Here is a 20,449-nt window from a genome sequence, read left to right as displayed (position 1 = left end):
GTTTGTTTCTCAGAGTCCATAGTCTCTCATGGTTTGTCTCCCCCTCCGAATCCCCCCCCTTCATTTTTCCCTTCCTACTCAAGTTCAGTATGTCCAAAGCTGAATGTGAATTCTCATCTACACACTTCCTCATAGTCCCTTCTTCCTAAATCCCCATGCCTTGTGCTTTATACCTTCATCTTCCCTGTTGTTAAACCACTGACATGAACATCATCCTTGACTTCCTGCTTCCTCCTTCTTTCCCTCCCAGTGACACTTCAGATCTATAGCTCTCCCTATCTCTACTACCTGCATGGGCCACCAACAGCCCTCACTGAATTATCCTCCTGGCTGGTCTCTGCTTCTCAGTCTTGACTTGCCTCCAGCACCCGCACCACACTGGAGCTAGAATCATCTACCTAAGGGGTAAATTTTATTTCATCCCTCCATTCTTGAATTCTTTTCCTGCCACTCCAGCCTCATCTCTGTACTCTTCCTCTGCAGAGCCAGGTCAGATTGATTTTTTTTTTTTTTCAATTCTTTGACGTCTCTCTCTCTCTCTTTCTCTTTCTCTCTCTTTCTCCACCTTCACACATGCTTATGTGCCTGCCTGGAGAACAATTTATATTCCATTTTTTACTGTTAACTTTGTTCTCCATCTTCAGGAAGCTTCTGTAATTTTATAAATCTAAGGTATGTGGACTTGCTCTGTGGTCTCCAGGCATTCTACCTTTCTCATGCCATTACCCTTCCCATATTGTTTTCTAATCTCTTATTTTTGTTCATAAATCAGTGCCTTCCTCTGAATTTTATGCCCCAAGAAGACCATATCTGTATGGTACATCATTATACTTCAAGCTCCTGGGATAGTGCCTGGAATCGTATGGGCATACTGTCCTTGTTTGTTAGATGAAATAAATGCTTTTCTGAGTATTTTCACATTCATTATCTCAGTGGGGGTAAAGTTGAATAATTTGGAAAGGATTTTAATGAAACATGAGATGTCAGTGGATTAGAAGATTAAATTATTTGTTGAGTTGTTTTACACTAATAGAAGGAAGGAGAATAGAGTCAGGAAAACTGGTTAGGAGAGTAGAAGTGTTTAATCCCACCTCATAGAACAAAGAGGAGGAGATTTTTTTAAATCTAGCTTGCATCATTTTACTTTTATCTTCCTTCTCATAAGTTGAGGCCTATAAGGGGTGTGTGTGTGTTTTAATATTTAGAGGTATCAGATTGTCCATATTTTAGGGCTTCTTTTTCCACCTGGAAAAACTTTAGATAAGATAATTTAAAAATCCACCTGTATACTTTGCTCATTGAACTTAGTTTCTTTGGGGGCAGGCTTACAGAAGTGAATAATCAATTTAATTATCATTTTTATTTCAAAAAAAAGAGATGGAATATATTTTTAAAGATTTAATTGGGTTTTAACACAGAGATAAAGAAATACACACCAAGAACTAAAGGAATGGGTAGTCCATAGGAGGAAAGCTAGGGTAAGAAAACCTCGGTAAGATGAACTACTTGGAGGAAAAAATTCGCCCTAAACTAGCTGGAAGTCAAAGCAAAAGACATAATGCGATAAGATACATTCTTAACATCTTTTAGCTTCTTGTCAAATATGAACTTCAAAAGGTGAAGAGCTCACAATTCAAGATGGACTTCTCAGTCAAGTACTTGATGTACGAGTCCAATTAGATGCCAGTTGTGCCAGTTGCAAAGTAAATGCTGTTTTGAAGCTGGTAAAGAGATTGGCATGTGTTCTGTCCCAAATGTGGCTATCCAGGTTTGCACGGAGACGTAGTTGCAGAATTTTTAAAGAAAAAGGAGGTCAAGACTTTTTCTTCAAAACACAACTTTGAATTCACTGAGCTCCTTTGAAAGTAGGTATTTCTGTGGAGTTCCTAATTCTCTATAAAACATGGAAGGCAGATGCTTGGTTTGGAACATTTTGAGGAGAGGATGCCACAGTCCTCTGCCTCTGCAAGAAAAGGAACTACAGAAAATGTAGATTTGGAGAATGTTAAACTTTGGCCAGCCAGCACTGTATTCTGATAGTTCTACAAGATGGGTTAGCTCAAAAATGCATCCCACGGAACTACATAAGCTGATGTAGTGAGTGGAGTTGTTCTGGACTTTCTGGTCATAATTAACTAATAGGCTTGCAAGTTATCATGGTGGTTTCGGGGTACAAGTACCACATGACTGGTGTATATGAGGAACTTTGCTGTCTTGGTTCCTATGGCAGAGGACATGCAAAATTCTCATCTAAAAGTGATAGGAATCTGTTTAGATTTTACAATTAAACAGGAGGTATAGAGATGTTCCATGTGATTTAGAAATGGAATTTACTCTGTCGAAGTCCATTCCTATCTACCCAAACTCCTAAGGCTTAAGTCCTAGACTTGGAGGTAATACTGAGACCACATGGTTTGACACATGGCTGGCCTTCTGGGTATAGTTGAGGATGATAGTATATTAACAAAGGCTACCAGATATTCACCTGTCCTCAATACTTTTCTGTTTGGTGAAATGTAGTATCAACAACATCTCAATGAGAATTATCATCCCTTATACCAGCTTGAGAGATTCCAACCCATATCTAGTAGAGACATCTGGCAAAGACTTTGGGGAGGTAGAAATTGTCTAATGTGTGAACTGAAGAGAAGAAACTCTAAGGGGTTTTTGTTCATTTTGGAAGCAGGGTAAGAGTCTCGCCTCCCCCAACTCCACAGTCACTACTCAGCCGTTCCTCTAGCTGGTGGGAGGTGGTTCTTTATTTTAGTTTCTGTATAATTATTTCTGTGATTTCTCCGAGTTACCCAGGTGAGCAATTTTAATGTGGTGTCTGTTTGGGATTTTTGGTTCGGAGACTAAGATACAGTAAGAGTCTGTGATGAATGCTGTACAGAGTATGGGCATTGCCCATATATCTGTTCTTCCTTATCTTGCCACTCCCTTGTTCTCACATAAAATGAGGGAGAAAAAAGAGATTTGAAATTTTCAAAGAAAAATCTGCCTGGAGATTCATTTTTTTCCACCCCGGAGTTGATTTTTCTTTTTTTTTTTTTTGTAAACCAGAAGCTTTTCATAGGTGAGAGAGTGGCTGGAAAGGCACATGAGTGAACCTCTCTCAGTATGGCCAGGCACTGTTTGTGGAATGAAAGAAAGACACATACATGGAAGTGGGGATGGGGGAGCTTTGTCTCGTCATGGAGAACGACAAAGAAAAACTAGGCAGCTTCCTACAGCCTGCTATCTTCCACCATCAATTAAGTTCTATTCATTTCTGATCACACGTTCTTTCAAAAGAATGGATTCTTGAAATCCAGTATCTCATAAATTATTTATCGGTGGGAATAAACAGTAACAAAAGTGAATAGAATGAAATGTGTTTTACTCTTCAAATTTCCCCATGAGTTAAAATAAGTTTGATCTTGACACCATGGTAATAGAACCAAAAGATGAAAGACCTTCCTGTATTTCTACAGAGTACAGTACAATCCACAGCCCATCAACACCCATTAAAGAGTCAGATTCTGATCGACTGCGTCGAGGTTCAGATGGGAAGTCACGTGGACGGGGCCGAAGAAACAATAATCCTTCACCTCCCCCAGATTCTGATCTTGAGGTATGTCATTGCCAATGTCCTGGTAAATAACAAGGTATCTTGGTAGTTAAATGGTGGTTCTATACACCTGCAGTGTAAACAGCCATCATCAAGATGCCCAAATGCTTTTGTTACTGCTTTCTTCTCTATATAGTAAGTAAAGCATTTTCTTTCTCTTTCCTATTTCTTATAGGTAAAAACAATTATTTCTGTTTTCTCTGCCATTTTAACTACATGTAAAGCATCTGGTTAGTTCTCTCTAATACAGTAAATTATATAATTTTGCTTGAACAAAATTCTCTTATACTGCTCTATATCATTGCCATTCTAATTAAGTGTCATACTAAAAATGCTTACTAAAATCCACTTTGAAAATTAAAGACACACATATATATTGAGAAAGGAAAACCTGGGATGTTCTGAACTGAAATGGTAGCCCTCTTATGAGGCCTGTTTTGGTGTTCAAAAGCAGGAGGGATTAAATAAAACCTTGAAGGGTAGATTTCATAGCCTTGAATCCACTGCAATTAAGTTTCTGGGTTTTGCCCAATGAAATCTAATGGTGGAAAACATGATTATTTTGGCTGAAAAGATGGAAATTTCCTAGCAGAACCTATGTGTATGAATATATACTGGTATGAGTGGAAAGGGGAAGAAGACAAGTAGGCTTGGGAGGCCTTTGTGGTATCTCAAAGATGTTTTTGAAGTGAATTCCTTTAAATCCGATTCCAAATACCCCGAGTATGTCAAGAGCATGTGTGATGTGTCTGCTTCAGTTGTTAACTATCTGCAATCTGAACAAAACCAGGCAGGAGTCATACATAACCCATCAATGTGATAACAGTCCAAAGGTAACATAAGGTGAATAGATGATGTGAAGTTTTATGTTGTATGTACAGTTTTTAATACTTGGCTTGATAAAAATAAAACATAAAATTCTCTGTTTTAAAACTTCTTAATAAGCAGAGAGAAGAGGTAAGAAAAACAGAATGATTTTTAAAATGATTGGCCGCTCTCTGTCTCAAGAAGTTATAAACAATCTAGTTTTAGCTCGTTTTTTTCAGAATAATGAACTGAGAATCTACTTCAGAAGTCAAAAGGATATATATTATTATTTCTTGCCCATGTTTGTATTGATGTCACTAATATTATCCTCTTAAACCTCACCTGAGGTTCTACTCTGGAGAAACGCTGGGGGATACTCTTTGGAACAGTTGTATTTTAAAAACATAGTAAATTCAGATTTTTCCTTTGTCTTCCGTTTCAAGACTGCTTATTTATGTTGAAGTTAACTGAATAACAGGTTTCTCAACCAAGGGAAGGACATATTGATTCGGTTCTTCCTTTGTAGAGGGTGTTCATCTGGGACTTGGACGAGACAATCATCGTTTTCCATTCCTTGCTTACTGGGTCCTATGCCAACAGATATGGGAGGGTGAGTACCAAGAGACATCAGTTTTTAATTTCTTTAAAGTAAATATGTCTAGAAGTGAATTTTTTATCCAGATGGGAATGTGGTTTAACTTTAAATAATCTAAAGCATGAAAAGGAGAACAACTTAATTTATTGATATAGTCAAATATATATGTAAGGCAAAAACTTACAAATGAACAAGAGGAGGGTTTTTTTTAGGTCCTTAAAAATGAGATAAACTTTATGCAATTAAATTCATTCTTATTTCAGACCCTAATGAATAAAAGTGTTTGGATACTATTCTAGGATGAAATACTAAAATATATAGAGACATAGAATGATATTTGGTATTTTTCTTTGCACCATTCTTTTATTTTTTTTATTCACAACATATGCAGCAGAGCAAGTATTTTACATGTTACTATCTTCAATGATTAGCAGTGTTAGTGTTTTATTTTCAAAACACCCATTATGAATGTCTTTATAAATCCCTTTGCTGTGAGGCTAAATTTATGTCAGTGGTATGTAAAATTGGGCCTCTGAATGGCAATTGGACAAATACTTCCATGTTTGAATTGTTACAATATTTACCTTGGTGTGGTAGATAAAAAAGAATATTAGAGGCTACCTTCTATGAGTAGAAATTCAGCCTCAATGTTCTGCTTTTGGGCTTCTCAAAAACTTTGGAAATTCTTTTTGATCTATTCTTTGGTGGTTTCATAAACATTTCCCACACAAAAGCTGTGTTATTTAAAGTGGCTATAGGTAATTTCTGAAGTTATCCTGTGAATATGGTATTTCTCATTTTTTTAATCTTTAAAGAAATCATATTACAAGTCTTAACATCTTGAAGCTATTGGTTCAGAGCCTTAGGAACTGAATTCTGTGTCTTGGTGACTCCAGGTGTTTATCACAATTAAATGTTAAAATTAATACCCACAAAATGTATGCTCTCATTATAGATTTTATCCAGGCACCCATTCTTTCAATAAATATATATTGAGTGTGTGCCATGTAGGTATAGTTTGGCAGTGAAAGTTGAGGAATTATCAGTTGAGCTTCACAATGCAGCTTTCCTTCTCATAACCCTGAAGTTACACCTAACCCCCCAAAAAAGGCTGGGAAAATGCACATTTGTAAGAGCAAGAATGTTCCAGAATATTCTACCCTTTGGATTTCTATTCAGAAATAAGATACTGTAAAACACAAAATGCCCCATCTTATTGTTAGATTTTCTATGAGAAGAAGACAATGAACCAAAGTACAGTGTGATTATTATTAAGAAAAAAAAAAATAAAGCCATAGAATCGATCATTCAAAGAAAGTCTCTACTCTGTGGCTAACACATAATAAGGATTCAATAAACATTAGCTGTGGCGTTTTTTGTATTCCTCCTTCTATGAATACTATTACTAGTATTTCCACAAAACTACTACTTAACAAACTAAGGATTAATAGCTGAAATATCAGTGTGTACTAAGTAGCAAGAATCCTGAAGATCTTCTTAACCATTTTAATGTTCCTACAACTAACTCCTCAGGAAGAAAGCATTGAAAAGAGCATGCACTTAGAACACCAGCATTTGAAAACGATCCAGAAAGTGTCGAGTCTTTGAAAGCTTTCTCACTAAGGACCAGATTGAAGCAAAGAGAGTTGTCTTGATCAGGGCTCTGTTCACCACTGAAAGGGGCCAGCTTCGGGTGAGGTGGTGAGCATCCCATGACCTAATGACCTCATGTCAGTCCCTGGCCATAAATTATTGCTTTGCACATGGAATTCACACCTAACCTAGAAACCACTGGAAGCTTAGGGTTTTTCATTCAGATCCTCAACAATATCTAAGCAAAACATTACAAGTGTCAACCATTAGTATTTTGAGGCTTCATCAAATAGTATTTTGTTAGTTGGTTTAGTTTTCTCATACTAGAGCATGTGATAAAAAGTTTTATCTCCTATAATTTCTAAAATCAAATGTATATATTCTTCAGTATGGGTGATCTGAAATATTTAAATGTATGTTAACCATTCATTTATAAGCTGACAGGGGTTGAGGAGAAAGTAACCTCAGAAGGCATGATTGGGGAAGGTCTTCCTGAGCATGCATGACTTTGAACCTGAGGTCAGAATAAAAGAGGTTGGTTGATAATGACACCATCAGCGGAAAGAGAGTTCTAAGCAGAGGAAGCAATGAGCACGGAAGCAGGAAAAGGTTTGATGTTTGAGGGACACAGAGGCGAGTGTGGCTGAGCTCAGTGATGAAGATGCAGAGTCAAGATGTGGGCTGGGATGAGGGCAAGTACAAGCCAGGTCAAGAGGGTCAATCTCATTGCACATGCCATAGGAAGTCATTGGAGGACTTCAAAGGAGGACATGACAAGATCTGATTTCGATTTTTAGATTATTTTGGTTGTGTGTGGAGAACCAATGGTGAGGAAAGAGGGTTGGGGAACAGAAGGGAGGTATTAGGGTGACCCAATGTACTAGCAGTAGAGATGAGTAGAGAGAACTCACTGGATTCAGGATTCTATTGCAAACAGAGAAGTAGGAATTGCAAAGGATTTGATTTGGCCTGGTGGGCAGTAATAGAGGGGAGGGAAAAAACCATTCCCAGCTGAGAAGCTAAGCAGCTGAGAGGCCTGTCGTGTGTTTGTTGAGATGAGGAAGACATCCACTTGGACCAGGCAAGAATGTGGATGGAAGGTGAGCCTGAGATACATGGGAATAGACAGGCCTTCAGATGACAGATTTAGCATCAACAGTACACAGCTCAGAATCAGAAGGTCCTCAGACACTCTTAGTCTGATTGCATCCTAAATGTTTGTGAACACCTTCTTTGTGCTGAACACCTGTTGTCTCAATGCCATGAGGCATCCCTTCTGAAGACACACTGCTGAGGATGTTGAATTGTAGCCTGAAGCATGCAAGGAAGCTTGCTTAATGTTCTCTTTATTAGAGAACTTTAAAGTCAGGAAGAATTTGCTCTCAAATCTGATAATCATGCCTTGTAAAAATGTGTGGTTCAACAAGGCTTCTTCCAAACAATAATAATAGCCAAGCTGATCCGAACACCTTGCCTCCCTTTCATTCCTTCCACTAAAGGAGAGAAGTCTTAAAGCGGTTGAAGGGCAAGCCTTATTTCTTGGAGCATAGTTTTGGTGGTGTCCCTGAGCATTGTTAAGGGAACATGTGGTTGGGCCTTACTCTACAGGCATATAAAGAAATGAATGCCTGGACAATGTGATAGCTGTTCTGTCTCTATGGGAACCAGATACTTGAGAAGTAGCTTAGTCACAGTAGCTTAGGCAACTCAATGAGTAGGCCATTCAGTAAGGGGATACAGGATCTGGTTGATATAATGCAAAATTAGTGCATGTTACAGCAGTATGTACAAAAAAGTTTGAGAATGTCCCACCTTCCATGTAATCCTAGCTGTGGGAAGCAGGCATGTTGGGCATTATAAGGAAGTGTTTTATAACAAAGGTGATGGGAACAAAAAGGGTGCTAGGTACATGACAGGTCTGGCTAGGGAAGAGAAAAGAAAGAACATATTAGCAGGAAAATGAAGTCCATGGGTGTGTTACCATAAATTAGGTGGTTGTTAATAATGTCTGTCCTCGCTTTTTCTGTTTAATACATTTTGAAAAGTTGCTTTCAAACTAATCCATATCCCCAAGTTTTCACTGAAGAAAACGAATCTTGATCTTTTTTCCATTGAATGCCCTCTTTAAATTAGACAATATAATCCTGTTGCTAATATCAGACCACATACCCCAAACTTATATTTCAAGTAAGTATTGCGCTGATGTCCCAAGCCTGCTTCCCCTCTTGAGGGAGGACTCCCCAGGGTACCCATAGCCAATGGCTTCATTGTTTCAATACTTTATTTTTTATTCTTGCTTAACACCTGTGTCTCATGGATTTGGGCTAGAACAGGTCCTAAAGATATGGAGCCCTACTCCTCATTTTACACAAAAACTTAAACATGAACACTTAAGACAGCGTAAAGCTTAGCATTTTTAACTCTAGGCCCTACTTATGAAGAATTTCTTATGTGCCCAATACTCATTTAATTCAGCATTAGTCCTCTTAAACTGCCCTTACCAAGCCCATTTTACAGATAAGGAAACTCAGGCTTGGAAGGGGTTATAGCCCAAATGTCTGGCATAAAATAAATATGAATTTTGTTTTAATGTAGTTGAACCTTGACTATCAAAAAAACACAAAACAACCGACAAAACAAAACCTTGAATCTGGGGCATAGTGGCCAGGAGTAATATGTGTTCATATGTGGTTGGACCAGGCAAGAATGTGGATGGAAGGTGAGCCTGGGACACATGGGAATGTGAGATCCACCTATGAGATCCACCTATGGCGAGATAGAAGGCATCAGATTTGAATTCATATAGATCTAGACTCAAACCAAAGCTCTGACTTTCCAGTTCTTTGACCCTGGGTAGATTGTTTATTCGCACTGAGCTCCAGTATTCATCCATAAAACTGGTGACTTGACTTGCCAAATTGTTTGAAGAATTCAGTTGTGTCAAATACACCTTGGTAAAGCCAGGAGAAGAAAGATCTAAGTTGTGTCTTGAATTTAAAGGGCCCAGCACTATGTCTTATTAGCAACAATAACCCAATAATGAAAACAGCATATGTCACTGATTGGTCTTGTATCTGCTGTCTAAACATTTGTTTTATAAGGCACCAGACTTCTAGAAGGATGAATTTAAATCAACTAAGCCTCCCTAGTGAGTGTATAGTGTAATCATTTAGGACATTGAGCAGAGAAAAAATTTACAGGAGTTGAGCAGACCAATTTCATTCGAACACTCCCATTAACCAGTAAAGGTTGCTGTTCTTACCCTGTTTCAGAGCGAAACATTAAGCTCCAAAATCTTTTGAGGGATGATCCTCTTCTGTGGTGGCTGGTCTAGATGCTGAATTCTTGCCATGGCCCCAAAGTAGCAGTGTCCTCCTTGGATTGTAAAGGATCTGGTTACTTAAACAGAATAATCCCTCTTTAGGAAGCTCTGGACCAGAGGCTGGGAAATATTTATTAGCTGACCCTTTACCAAAAATGAAGGCTTTATGGGCCATATGCCTTCATAACTGCTCGCCTCTGCCCTAGGAGTGCAGAAGCAGCCACAGACAATAGGCAAATGAATAAATGTATCTGTATTCCAATAAAACTTTACTTATAGTTCCTAAATCTGAATTCCATGTAATTTTCATACATCATGAAATATTTTTCTTCCACTGGATTTTTAAAAAATCAAGACAAAGGGTCTAGGCCAGGAATTGACAGACCATATTCCATAAGCCAAATCTGGTTTATGGCTTGTTTCTATAGGGCTTTCAAGCTAAGAATGTTACTTAAATTTTTAAAGGGTTATGAAAGAGGAGGAAGAAGATGTGTCAGAGACTTTATATGGATGGCAAATTCTCCAATCTTTATTGTCTGTCCCTTTAGAGAAAAAGTGGGCCTGCCTCTACTCTAGATCATGCTCTGAACTTTGTGGTGATTCATTTGGCTCCTGCCCTCGGGACATCAGGACAATTCAGTGACACGCACACTGTGGCCAACTAGATTGTAAACTCAGTGTGGGTATCGTGCATCTGTGTCTGGGTGCCCAGCGAAGCACAAGACACCACGTGAATTTGTTAGGGTAGGTGCGGGGGCTGTAACCAATAGGCCCAATATGTCGTGACAATAGAAATTTATCTCTGTCTTAGTTAGTGGTCTCGAGTGGATCTTCCAGGTCGCTTGATTTAGGCAAGGTTTGGTAGTGCAGATCGTGGTGGTGCCATCTCACCATCTGGTTTCTCAGGCTTCTGTGATCACTGTCATCAGCTTTCTAGCCCACAGGGTGAAAAAGCAAGGGGAGCATGAATGGGAGGCTACACGGACTAGGCTTAGAAGGGGCACACACCTCTGCTTATTACATGGCCCAGTGCAAACGAGGCTGGGAAGCATATGTTGCCTAGCTGTGTGTCCGGGAAGAAACAGAGTTTTGGTGGACAGGTGGCAAGCAATCATGGCTCTCAGTGAAGAACTATTTGATAGGTGAGTGAAACGCAAAGCACACTTTCCGCAGCAGCAGACCAGTGCCTGAAGGCTACGCGACAGGTGTGTCGCGGAGTAATGAGTGGCCAGTTCAATCCCAGAGCACGATTTCCTGATTTTACTTTCTTCTTTGGATATCAATGCCGAGTTAGACCAAGATGATGAAATAATTCACGGTTCCAAGCAGAACTTTTAGATACCACGGAATGATGTAGAATCTAAACTCTCAAAGCAAACAAAAAGCTTTTTTTTACCTTTAGTTTTTTGTTTCAAAAAGACAGTGTTTTTGACTGTCAGAGGGCTGTCCAGCTGAAAGATCCTCCTCCATTCATTTCTTTGTCCTTAACTTGACGGTTGTTCTCTTTCCCTTTCACTGCTAGCCCTTTCCTCCTAACTGGCAGACGGTGAAATGTGTATTCCTACCACCTTATTGAATGTGGCCTTATTTTTCTGCAGACCTGTGAAAGGGAATGCAGTGAATGAGCGCAAATCACAGCTTTCTATGCACAACACTGGCCTGCCACCACCCGCTTTGGACCTCCCTTGTTCTGCGGCCTCAGGAAAGCCCCCTTATATCTCTGAGTCTCGCTTGCTTCTGTCTTAATCTTCCCATCTATAAAATGAACGCAGTCACAGCACTGCTGGGAAAACAATGTACACCATCTAGAAAAATACTTCTAGGCATTCCATCAATAAGAGCTTTTGCTTACTTGGGGATTCCGAGAAGGGAGTGGGCAATCAGAGAGGCAGTATTTTGTTGTTGCAGGTAGCAGAGAGGGAGAGGTGGAAGCAGAGCATAACTGTTTAGGGAAAAGATAGGCAAAATGGCTGGAGATCTATGAAATGTGTTTAGAGGACCAGACCGGCAGAAGACGAGTAGCCGAAAATTTATTGAAATGGTAATAAAAATACCATACCTTTGTTGAGCTTGTATAGTTTACACGCCTATTTCACATTTATTATCCAACTGGTTTCTTCTTTTTTTCGGATGGGGAAACCGGGTCTTAGAAAAATTAAATGATTGGCTCCAGGAAGCACATCTATTAACTGACAACACCAGGAACATAATCTAGTCTCGTGATGGGTCCATTGCCCTCAGACGAGGGCTGCAGGGAACATTGAGTGTCGAGATTTTGTACTGTAGGTGTGGGGATGCCACGAACAAAATTAAATATTAAAATAATAAATATTGGGCGCCTGGGTGGCTCAGTTGGTTGAGCGACTGCCTTCAGCTCAGGTCATGGTCCCAGGGTCCTGGGATCGAGTCCCGCATCGGGCTCCCTGCTTGGCGGGAGGCCTGCTTCTCCCTCTCCCACTCCCCCTGCTTGTGTTCCCTCTCTCGCTGTGTCTCTCTGTCAAATAAATAAATAAAAAAAATCTTTAAAAAAATAAAATAAAATAATAAATATTAAAAAGGCACATGATGGAATTATACAGTTTGGAAGATTAGACTCATAGCAGAATAGATCATCACAGTTCTCCTGGTAGGAAATAATCAAGGCTGAAGAAAATGGCTATAACACTAGGAAAGGGAGCGATAGGAGAGTGGTTACAGATGAAATCTGGATAGGTCTTTTTTGATTGGATTAGCTGTTTAGGCTTTCGTTGGCACTGTGTGTCGAGGCCAACCCCGGGTCTGCTCTGGTTTTATTCTTCTTCCTCCCACTTTGTACCACTTCTTGGCAGTTGTCCCATGTTTGGGATTCACTGGGCTTTCTCCACAATCAAAATTAATCTTTGGAATGGTGAAGCTCTTTTTCTTACTTTCCACGTGGGTATTATTTTCATGATGTTGAAAGGGAGAGAAATTTAAGGAGAAAATTAAAGCAGTTGGGTGTCACATTATCTAATCAGTAAAAATGACCTGATTAGCCCCACCACAAGCTTGGGTTTGGTTTTGTTTGGTTGTTTTTAATCATTCAGTCAGTAGTTCAATTGTGGTTTATTTTTCACGTGTATACACTCTCTCATGGTAATCCAGATTATTCCTTAATTGGCATCAGAACTACACCGGGCTCCTAAAACGTGGCATTTTGTGCCGGCTGTTTAGTGATAGGAGCTCCTAAAATTGAAAGAAGTTAATATTCCATTGATGGTATTGATGACTTTACACAGGGGGAAGGAAAACGGTGGAGACTTTGGGTCGAACAGGTTGTATAGATCACTTACATAACACTTTCAGTGATATTTTTTAAAAGAAATAACATTCTTGCATAATTTTTTTTTTCTTCTCTCAGATAAGGAAGCTAATTTTCCTAATCTTCTCTTTATCCTTCCCTTGTGAGCAGCCAGCATGGGGCCGGGGGGAAAAATAGGCTCCTCCTGTACTCAGAGTGCCCATTCCTGTTTTTCTGCTTCTTTTCCCCCAAAACAAAAGATCCTGAATGAGATTTTATTTTAAATGACATCCAGGCCTTGTTTGTGGCTGCAAGGTTAGCATTCTAAATAAGGACTTGTTGAGGGGGTCCAAAACAGGTATTTTTGCGTTCATTTGGTTGATGCTGCCCAAAGATTTGTTGTCAGCGTGAGCATACTTTACAAGATTTTCACATTGACCAACAAATCCTCCTAAACCTGTCCACATTGTTAGCATCACACCTCACTGGGCCACTACAGCCGAGTAATTGCTTGCCAAGGGAGGCTTAGCTGCCCACATAGGATCAGTGCAGATATAATTTAGGAACTGTATCCTAAGTTCTACAAATTCAAAATCTAAGTACCATATCCTGAAGAACTAGTCATACTTTGGAAGTACTTGAACCATCATCTAGTAACCCTTTCTAGCCTAAGATTAATACTTTAACGGCGTTTTTAAAAACATAATATATTCTATTTTTTGATCCAAAGAAAAATAGCAATTGCTAGGAGTTTGTGTAGATTTGATCTCATAGATGTAATAGGGCACACATTCAAAAAGGAGAGACTCAAAAGACACCTAGCGTATATTTAAAATGTGCTTCTAAATTGAAAAGAGAATAGATAAAAATTTAAAAGTAATATATATATATATTTTTTACTTTCAGAAAAATAAATCCCCAACACCGTAGGTACTTTGTAGAACCCAATTACTAATTCAGAATACTGTAGCTATCTAAAATTGGAACAATATGGGTGCCTGGGTGGCTCAGTTGGTTAAGGGTCAGACTTGGTTTCAGCTCAGTTCGTGATCCTCAGGATCCTTAGATCAAGCCCTAGGAGCTCAGTGTGGAGTCAGCTGGAGATTCTCTCCTCCCCCCTCTTCCTCCCCCTCCCAAATAAATAAATAAATAAATAAATAAATAAATAAAATCTAAAAAAAATAAAATTGGAACAATGACTTAGGTATTAAAATATTTCTTAAAGGTCTCAACTTAAAGAATTTAAATTGGATAAATATCTATTGCTTTTTGTGCTTGCTTGGTTTATTTTACCTTTTTTTTTTTTTTTTTTTTGCTTTTCAGTTTAGAAAAATAAGATAGTAAAAGAAAAGGAATAAAAAGGCAAATGTCCCAGGGTGTGTCAGTAGGAACCAGAGTTACATTTAAAATAGGAACAGTTTTGGGCGCCTGGCTGGCTTGGTCAGTAGAGCATGTGACTCTTGATCTCAGGGTCATGAGTCAAGCCCCATATTGGGTGTAGAGCATACTTCAAAAAATTTTGTTTTAAATAGGAACAATTTTTTCTCTAAATGCTTTACTGGTATATCTAAGCAGGGGGGGTGGTTCATGTTTGACATTAAAAATAGATTAAATTGCCATTTGAAGCTAGGAAGTGAGAATTGAGGATGAGTGCATATGACCCTTCAAATATTTTTTGCAGCACTTACTTAAAAGATAGTTAAGATCAAGTATCATGTACAGAAGCACCTGGGTGGCTCTGTCAGTTGAGCGTCCAAGTCTTGGTTTTGGCTCAGGGCGTGGTCCTCAGAGCCATGAGATTAAACCCCACATCAGGTTCCATGCTCAGCAGGGAGTCTGCTTGAGATTCTCTCCCTCTCCCACTGCCCCTCCCCCTGTGCATGCACACATGTACTCTCTCTCAAATAAATCTTAAAAAAAGTACAAATAATGGAATTAGCAATGCAGTTGCAACTATAATATTTCTCAACATAAATGGGCAACAAAATAATCTGAGAAGCATGAACTTCAACCTGGTCACGGGAATAAAGCAAAAGTCATGTAAGAATTTACCTGTTGCCCCCCATCAGCAGGGACCTAGAGGAATTCGCCATGAGGTTCCTATTGGCTAAGGTACTCTGCTAATACCGTGTATTCTCCATGCTAGGACTACCTCAAATTTAAGACTCTGTCAAAACAATTTGTCATAATAGAAGGCACTTAGTACCTTATCCTTCTGGCAGTAGTTTAGTTGTGAGTGAAATAATTCAGAAAATTGTACTACCAAATGGCACCCTTCTCAAGTTGCACACACAAAACCTCCTATGTTATACAGGCTACAGTGCCCAAGATACGCACCTGACTACCCACCCTTCTCCTGCCTGAGATGCTATTTGTTTCCTGGCCTGACACTAACAAGTCATTCAGAAAATCAGTCTTCCATAATTTATTAAGCAAATATATCAATAGTATATATTTGTATATATAACGTATTGTCTATATATAGCGTATAGTATCTATAGCATATATTTGTAATATACACTTGTATAGTGTAGTAGAGCTGGCCACAATCCCTGCCTTCCCAGAGCTTATAAATGAGTAAAGGAGGCTGCTGGGAGAGAAGGAGTAACTCTCCAACAGTAGTCTTTGACTGGGGCACAACTGTTCTGAAGGAATGCCACTAGAAATCCACAAAGGGTGAAACCACAAACTCTCCAAAGGAATAACAATATTACAAAAGAAACAAGTCTCCTTGTGTTATTCGTGACAACCATTCTCCTCCAGTAGCTATCATGACTTAACTCGTAAGAAATAGCCAATAATAGGATGTCAGATGATAACGCTAGTATTGTGGATGAGAGAAAAAAAAAAACAAATCAGGATCCACGGGAGCCTTACAACCAAAACCTAAATGCCGGAGGCCCTAAATGAGATGCTTCTAGGGTTACTGCTATTCTTAAATTACACTGGGAATTCTCCTTTGCAGCCGATCAGCGTTGCAATGTGATACGGCCATTCCTCAATGCATGAGACAGAGGTCCTGTGGCTTCAATTATAAATGTAGAAGTTCCCCTGGTTTTCTGGAAAAGAACATCCCCTGTGATAAAAATTAGTAGAGTTAATACAGGCAAAGCAGTGTCTGACATAGATTCTTGTGTACATCCTAAAGCTCACTTAAGCCTGGGTAAGGATTACCAAGCAAGGCCTAGCGCCTTCTTTTCAATAAACGGTGATATGCTGAGGAACTCTGCCAGGCTTTTGCAATTTTGACTTTTAAAAAATGTTTTTGACATTTTAAAAGTATGGTGTGAGTGTGCTTTAAGTTTTCAAAATAAATATCCATAGTTTCATCACCAAAAGACAACCAATCTTGGTGAGTATTTTTTCTATATTTAATTATAGTATACTATAGTATAATAAATACTATAGTATACTATATAAATAATAAATATAAATACTATAGTATAATAAATATACTACTATAATAAATTATTTATTATACTAACTTCTAAACGTATACAAAAGTAGATGGGATAGTATAATGAAACTCGTTGTAACCTCTCTAAATTAACAATTGTCAAATCCTAGTTAATCTTATTGTATCTGCAACCTCACCACATCCCTCCCTGCCCTGCTCTGTCCTATGATTATTTTTGAAAGCAGATCCCAGATATATCATTTAATTTGTATTTATTTCCATATGTATTTAAGACTCCATTAAAAGAGTTTTTTAGACTAGAAATAGTAGATGATACCCAGTACTTTAGCTATCTAGCAAATTAATAGTAATTTCTTTGTTATTATATGAATAATCAACAGTTACATTTCTCTAATTCTTAGTAATTTTTATGTTAAGTTGTGATAAAGTACATATCATATAAACTCTACCTTCTTAGTCATTTTTAAAGCATTTTTTTAAGATTTATTTATTTATTTTAAAGAAAGACAGAGAGAGAGGGTGGGGGAGAGGGAGAGAATCTCAAGCAGACTCCCTGTTGCGCACGGAGCCCAGTTCGGGGCTCAGTCTCACCACCCTGAGATCATGACCTGAGCCAAAACCAAGACTCGGACCCTTAACCGACTGAACCAGCCAGGTGCCCCCTTCGTCATTTTTAACTGTATAGTTCAGTAGTAGTAAATATGTTCACATTGTTATACAACCAGTCTCCCTAACTCTTTTCACCTTGCAAAACTGAAAGTCTATACATTAAACAACTCCTCCTACTCTCCTGCCCCCAGCATCTGGCAACCACCATTCCGCTTTCTGCCTGTATGATTCTGACTACTCTAAATACCTCATACACATAAAACAGTACTCATCTTTTTGTGAATGATTTATTTCACTTAGCATAATGTCTTCAAGGTTCATTCATGTTGTACGCATGTGTCAAAATTTCCTTCCTTTTTAAGGCTGAATAGTAATATGCCCTCATATGGGTATATCACATTTTGGTTATCCATCCATCATTGGACACTTCTTGAGTTGCTTCTACATTTTAGCTATTGTGAATAAGGCTGCTGTGTGTATGGTTGTACAGATACCTTTTTCTTTTTTTTTGCTTTATTTTTTGTACACCTGAAACTAATATGTCAACTATACTTCAATTAAAGGTTTTAAAATGCAAATATCTTTGAGACCCTGCTTTCAATTATTTTGGGTTTATACCCAGAAGTAGAATTGCTGGATCACATAATAATTCTCTGCCTAATTTTTTGAGAAACTACCATACTATTTTACATTTCAGCTGTACCATTTTGTGTTCTCCATGAACAATGTACAAATATTCCATTTTCTCCATATGCTCATCAACACTTGTTATTTTCTGTCCCCTCCCCCTTTTTTTGATAGTAGCCATCCTAAGGAGTGTGAAGTGGTATCTTATTGTAATTTTGATTTGTGTTTTCCTAATGATTAGTGATACTGAGCATCTTTTCTTTTGCTTGTTGACTATTTGTATGTCTTCTTTGAAGGAATATCTATTCAGGTCTTTTGCCCATTTTTTTTTTAATCAAGTTGTTTTTTTGTTGTTGAGTTGTGGGAGTTCTTTATATATCCTGAATATTAACCTCTTATCAGATAATGAGTTGTAAATATTTTCTCCCACCGCATAGGTTGCCTTTTTACTCTGCTAATTGGGTTCTTTGATACACAGAAGTTTTCAGATATAGTCTAATTTATCTGTTTTTTCTGTTATTGCTTATGCTTTTGGTATAATATCAAGAAGTTACTGTCAAATCCAGTGTCATGAAGCTTTTCCTGCAAAAGTATTATACTTTCACTCTTAAATTTAGGTTTTTGATCCATTTTGAGTTAATTTTTCTGTATGGCATAAGCTAAGAATCCAACTTTGTTCTTTTGCATTTGAACTGCTGGTGAAAATCATTTGACCATATGAATAAGAGTTTATTTCTGGACCCTGTTATATTCCATTGGTCTGTATCTCTGTCTTTATGTCAGTACCACACTGTTTTGATTACTGTGGCTTTGTAGTAAGTTTTGAAGCAAGGAAGTATGAGACCCAACTTTGTTCTTTTTCAAGATTGTTTTGGCTCTTCAGAGTTCCTTGAGATTCCATATGAATTTTATGATAGATTTTTCTATTTCTGCAAGAAATGCCATTGAGAATTTGATGGGCATTTCATGAAATCTATAAAACACTTTGGGTACTATTCACATCTTTATATTAAGTCTTCCCATTGAATGTCTTTCCATTTATTTGTGTCTTTGATTTCAGCAACATTTTGGTAGTTTTCAGTGTACAAGCTTTTTGCCTACTTGGTTATATTTATTTCTGCTTTATTCCTTTGGTGCTATTGTAAATTGAATCATTTTCTTAATTTCTTTTCTGGATTGTTCATTGTTAGTATACAGAAATGAAACTGATTTTGTGTGTTGAGTTTAATATCCTGTAACTGTACTGAATTCATTTATTCTAACAGGTTCTTGTGTATGTGTGTAGAATCTTTAGAGTTTTCTACATACAAGATTGTGTCCTTTGCAAACAGATAATTTTACTTCTTCCTTTCCTATTTGGATGGTTTTTCTTTCTTTTTTTTTTTTTTTTTTTTTTTTTTACCTAACTGCATTGGTTAGGATTTCTAGTACTACATGAAGTGGAAGTGGCAAAAGTGGGGCATTCTTGTCTTGATCCTGATCATAGAGGAAAAGCATTCAGGCTTTCACCATTGACTATGCTGTTACCTATGAGCTCTCATATATGGCCTTTACTGTGTTGAGATACTTTTCTTCTATCTTCTCTTACTAGTTTGTAGAGTCTTTTCTCCAGTGGTTTTATAATTTTTAAGTTATTACCGTATGTCTCTCAAGTGTCTTTTAATCTGTAGATTCTCTCGCTATCTTTTTTTTCCTTACCTTGTGTATTTTTGTTGAAGTAACCAGACCATTGGTCCTGTACACTTCCTGGGAGTCTGGATTTTGTTAATTACATCCCCATTGTGTCCCTTTGTCATGTATTTCTTGTCCCCTGTACTTCCTACAAATTAGGAGCTAGATCCAGAAGCTTAATGAGATTGAGCTTTGAATTTTTTTTTTTTTTTGGGTAGGAAGGTCAAGACTTCATAGATGGGTATATCCTTCTAGTAAGAGATGCATAATGTCTGGTTACTGTCATTTTTAAAACTTAAGGATTCTGGTTAGACAGTCTCCTTTAGCAATCCGTTATAGAATGTTCTTACTTATCCTGTATATCCTTTCTTCTTGGGTCAAAGATAGTTGATTAGGAAGGAAGAAACTCAAGAGTTGTGGGGGTAGGGGCCGGTGGTTAAACCATAAGTTCATTAATTCAGCAAGTATATGCAGATCCACTGTCAGAAATAAAATGATCATTCTTGTTGCAAATACCTAGGCCTTTAACTATTTTTGGTGAGGCAAAGTTTTGAGGTGAATCTAAACCACTTCCTTAATTTTGAGATTGTCTCAAATATCTCTTCTTGAATAGCTCTCCAGTATTACTGAAGATACTTGATTAAGGCTTCCTGGTCACTCCTAGTGAACAGAGAGGTAATCTCAGTGGCTCATGCTGAGTAACCTGGCAGGTGCCACATTTTTTTTTTTTTTTTTAAAGATTTTATTTATTTATTATTTGAGAGAGAGAGAATGAAAGACAGAGAGCATGAGAGGGAGGAGGGTCAGAGGCAGAAGCAGGCTCCCCGCTGAGCAGGGAGCCCGATGCGGGACTCGATCCCGGGACTCCAGGATCATGACCTGAGCTGAAGGCAGTCGCTTAACCAACTGAGCCACCCAGGCGCTCCAGGTGCCACATT

The 20,449-nt window shown here is 38.2% G+C and overlaps 1 protein-coding gene across 7 annotated transcripts in view; it reads left to right on the top strand.

The window, feature by feature from the left end:
* EYA1 (EYA transcriptional coactivator and phosphatase 1) overlaps positions 1-20,449 on the top strand; it is a 312,419-nt gene that overhangs the window by 233,537 nt on the left and 58,433 nt on the right. For all 7 annotated transcript variants that reach the window (XM_081816112.1, XM_081816115.1, XM_081816113.1 and 4 more), the window contains 2 exons: positions 3,474-3,613; positions 4,944-5,027. In XM_081816112.1, the coding sequence (XP_081672238.1) occupies positions 3,474-3,613; positions 4,944-5,027 (224 nt within the window). The remainder of the gene's footprint in view (positions 1-3,473; positions 3,614-4,943; positions 5,028-20,449) is intronic.

Source organism: Leptonychotes weddellii, chromosome 4 (genome assembly GCF_054177405.1).
Source record: "Leptonychotes weddellii isolate Sample4059 chromosome 4, ASM5417740v2, whole genome shotgun sequence".
NCBI classification, from domain to species: Eukaryota; Metazoa; Chordata; class Mammalia; order Carnivora; family Phocidae; genus Leptonychotes; species Leptonychotes weddellii.
The sequence above is the reverse complement of the archived record's forward strand: the minus strand, read 5'-3'. Positions and strand labels throughout refer to the sequence as shown.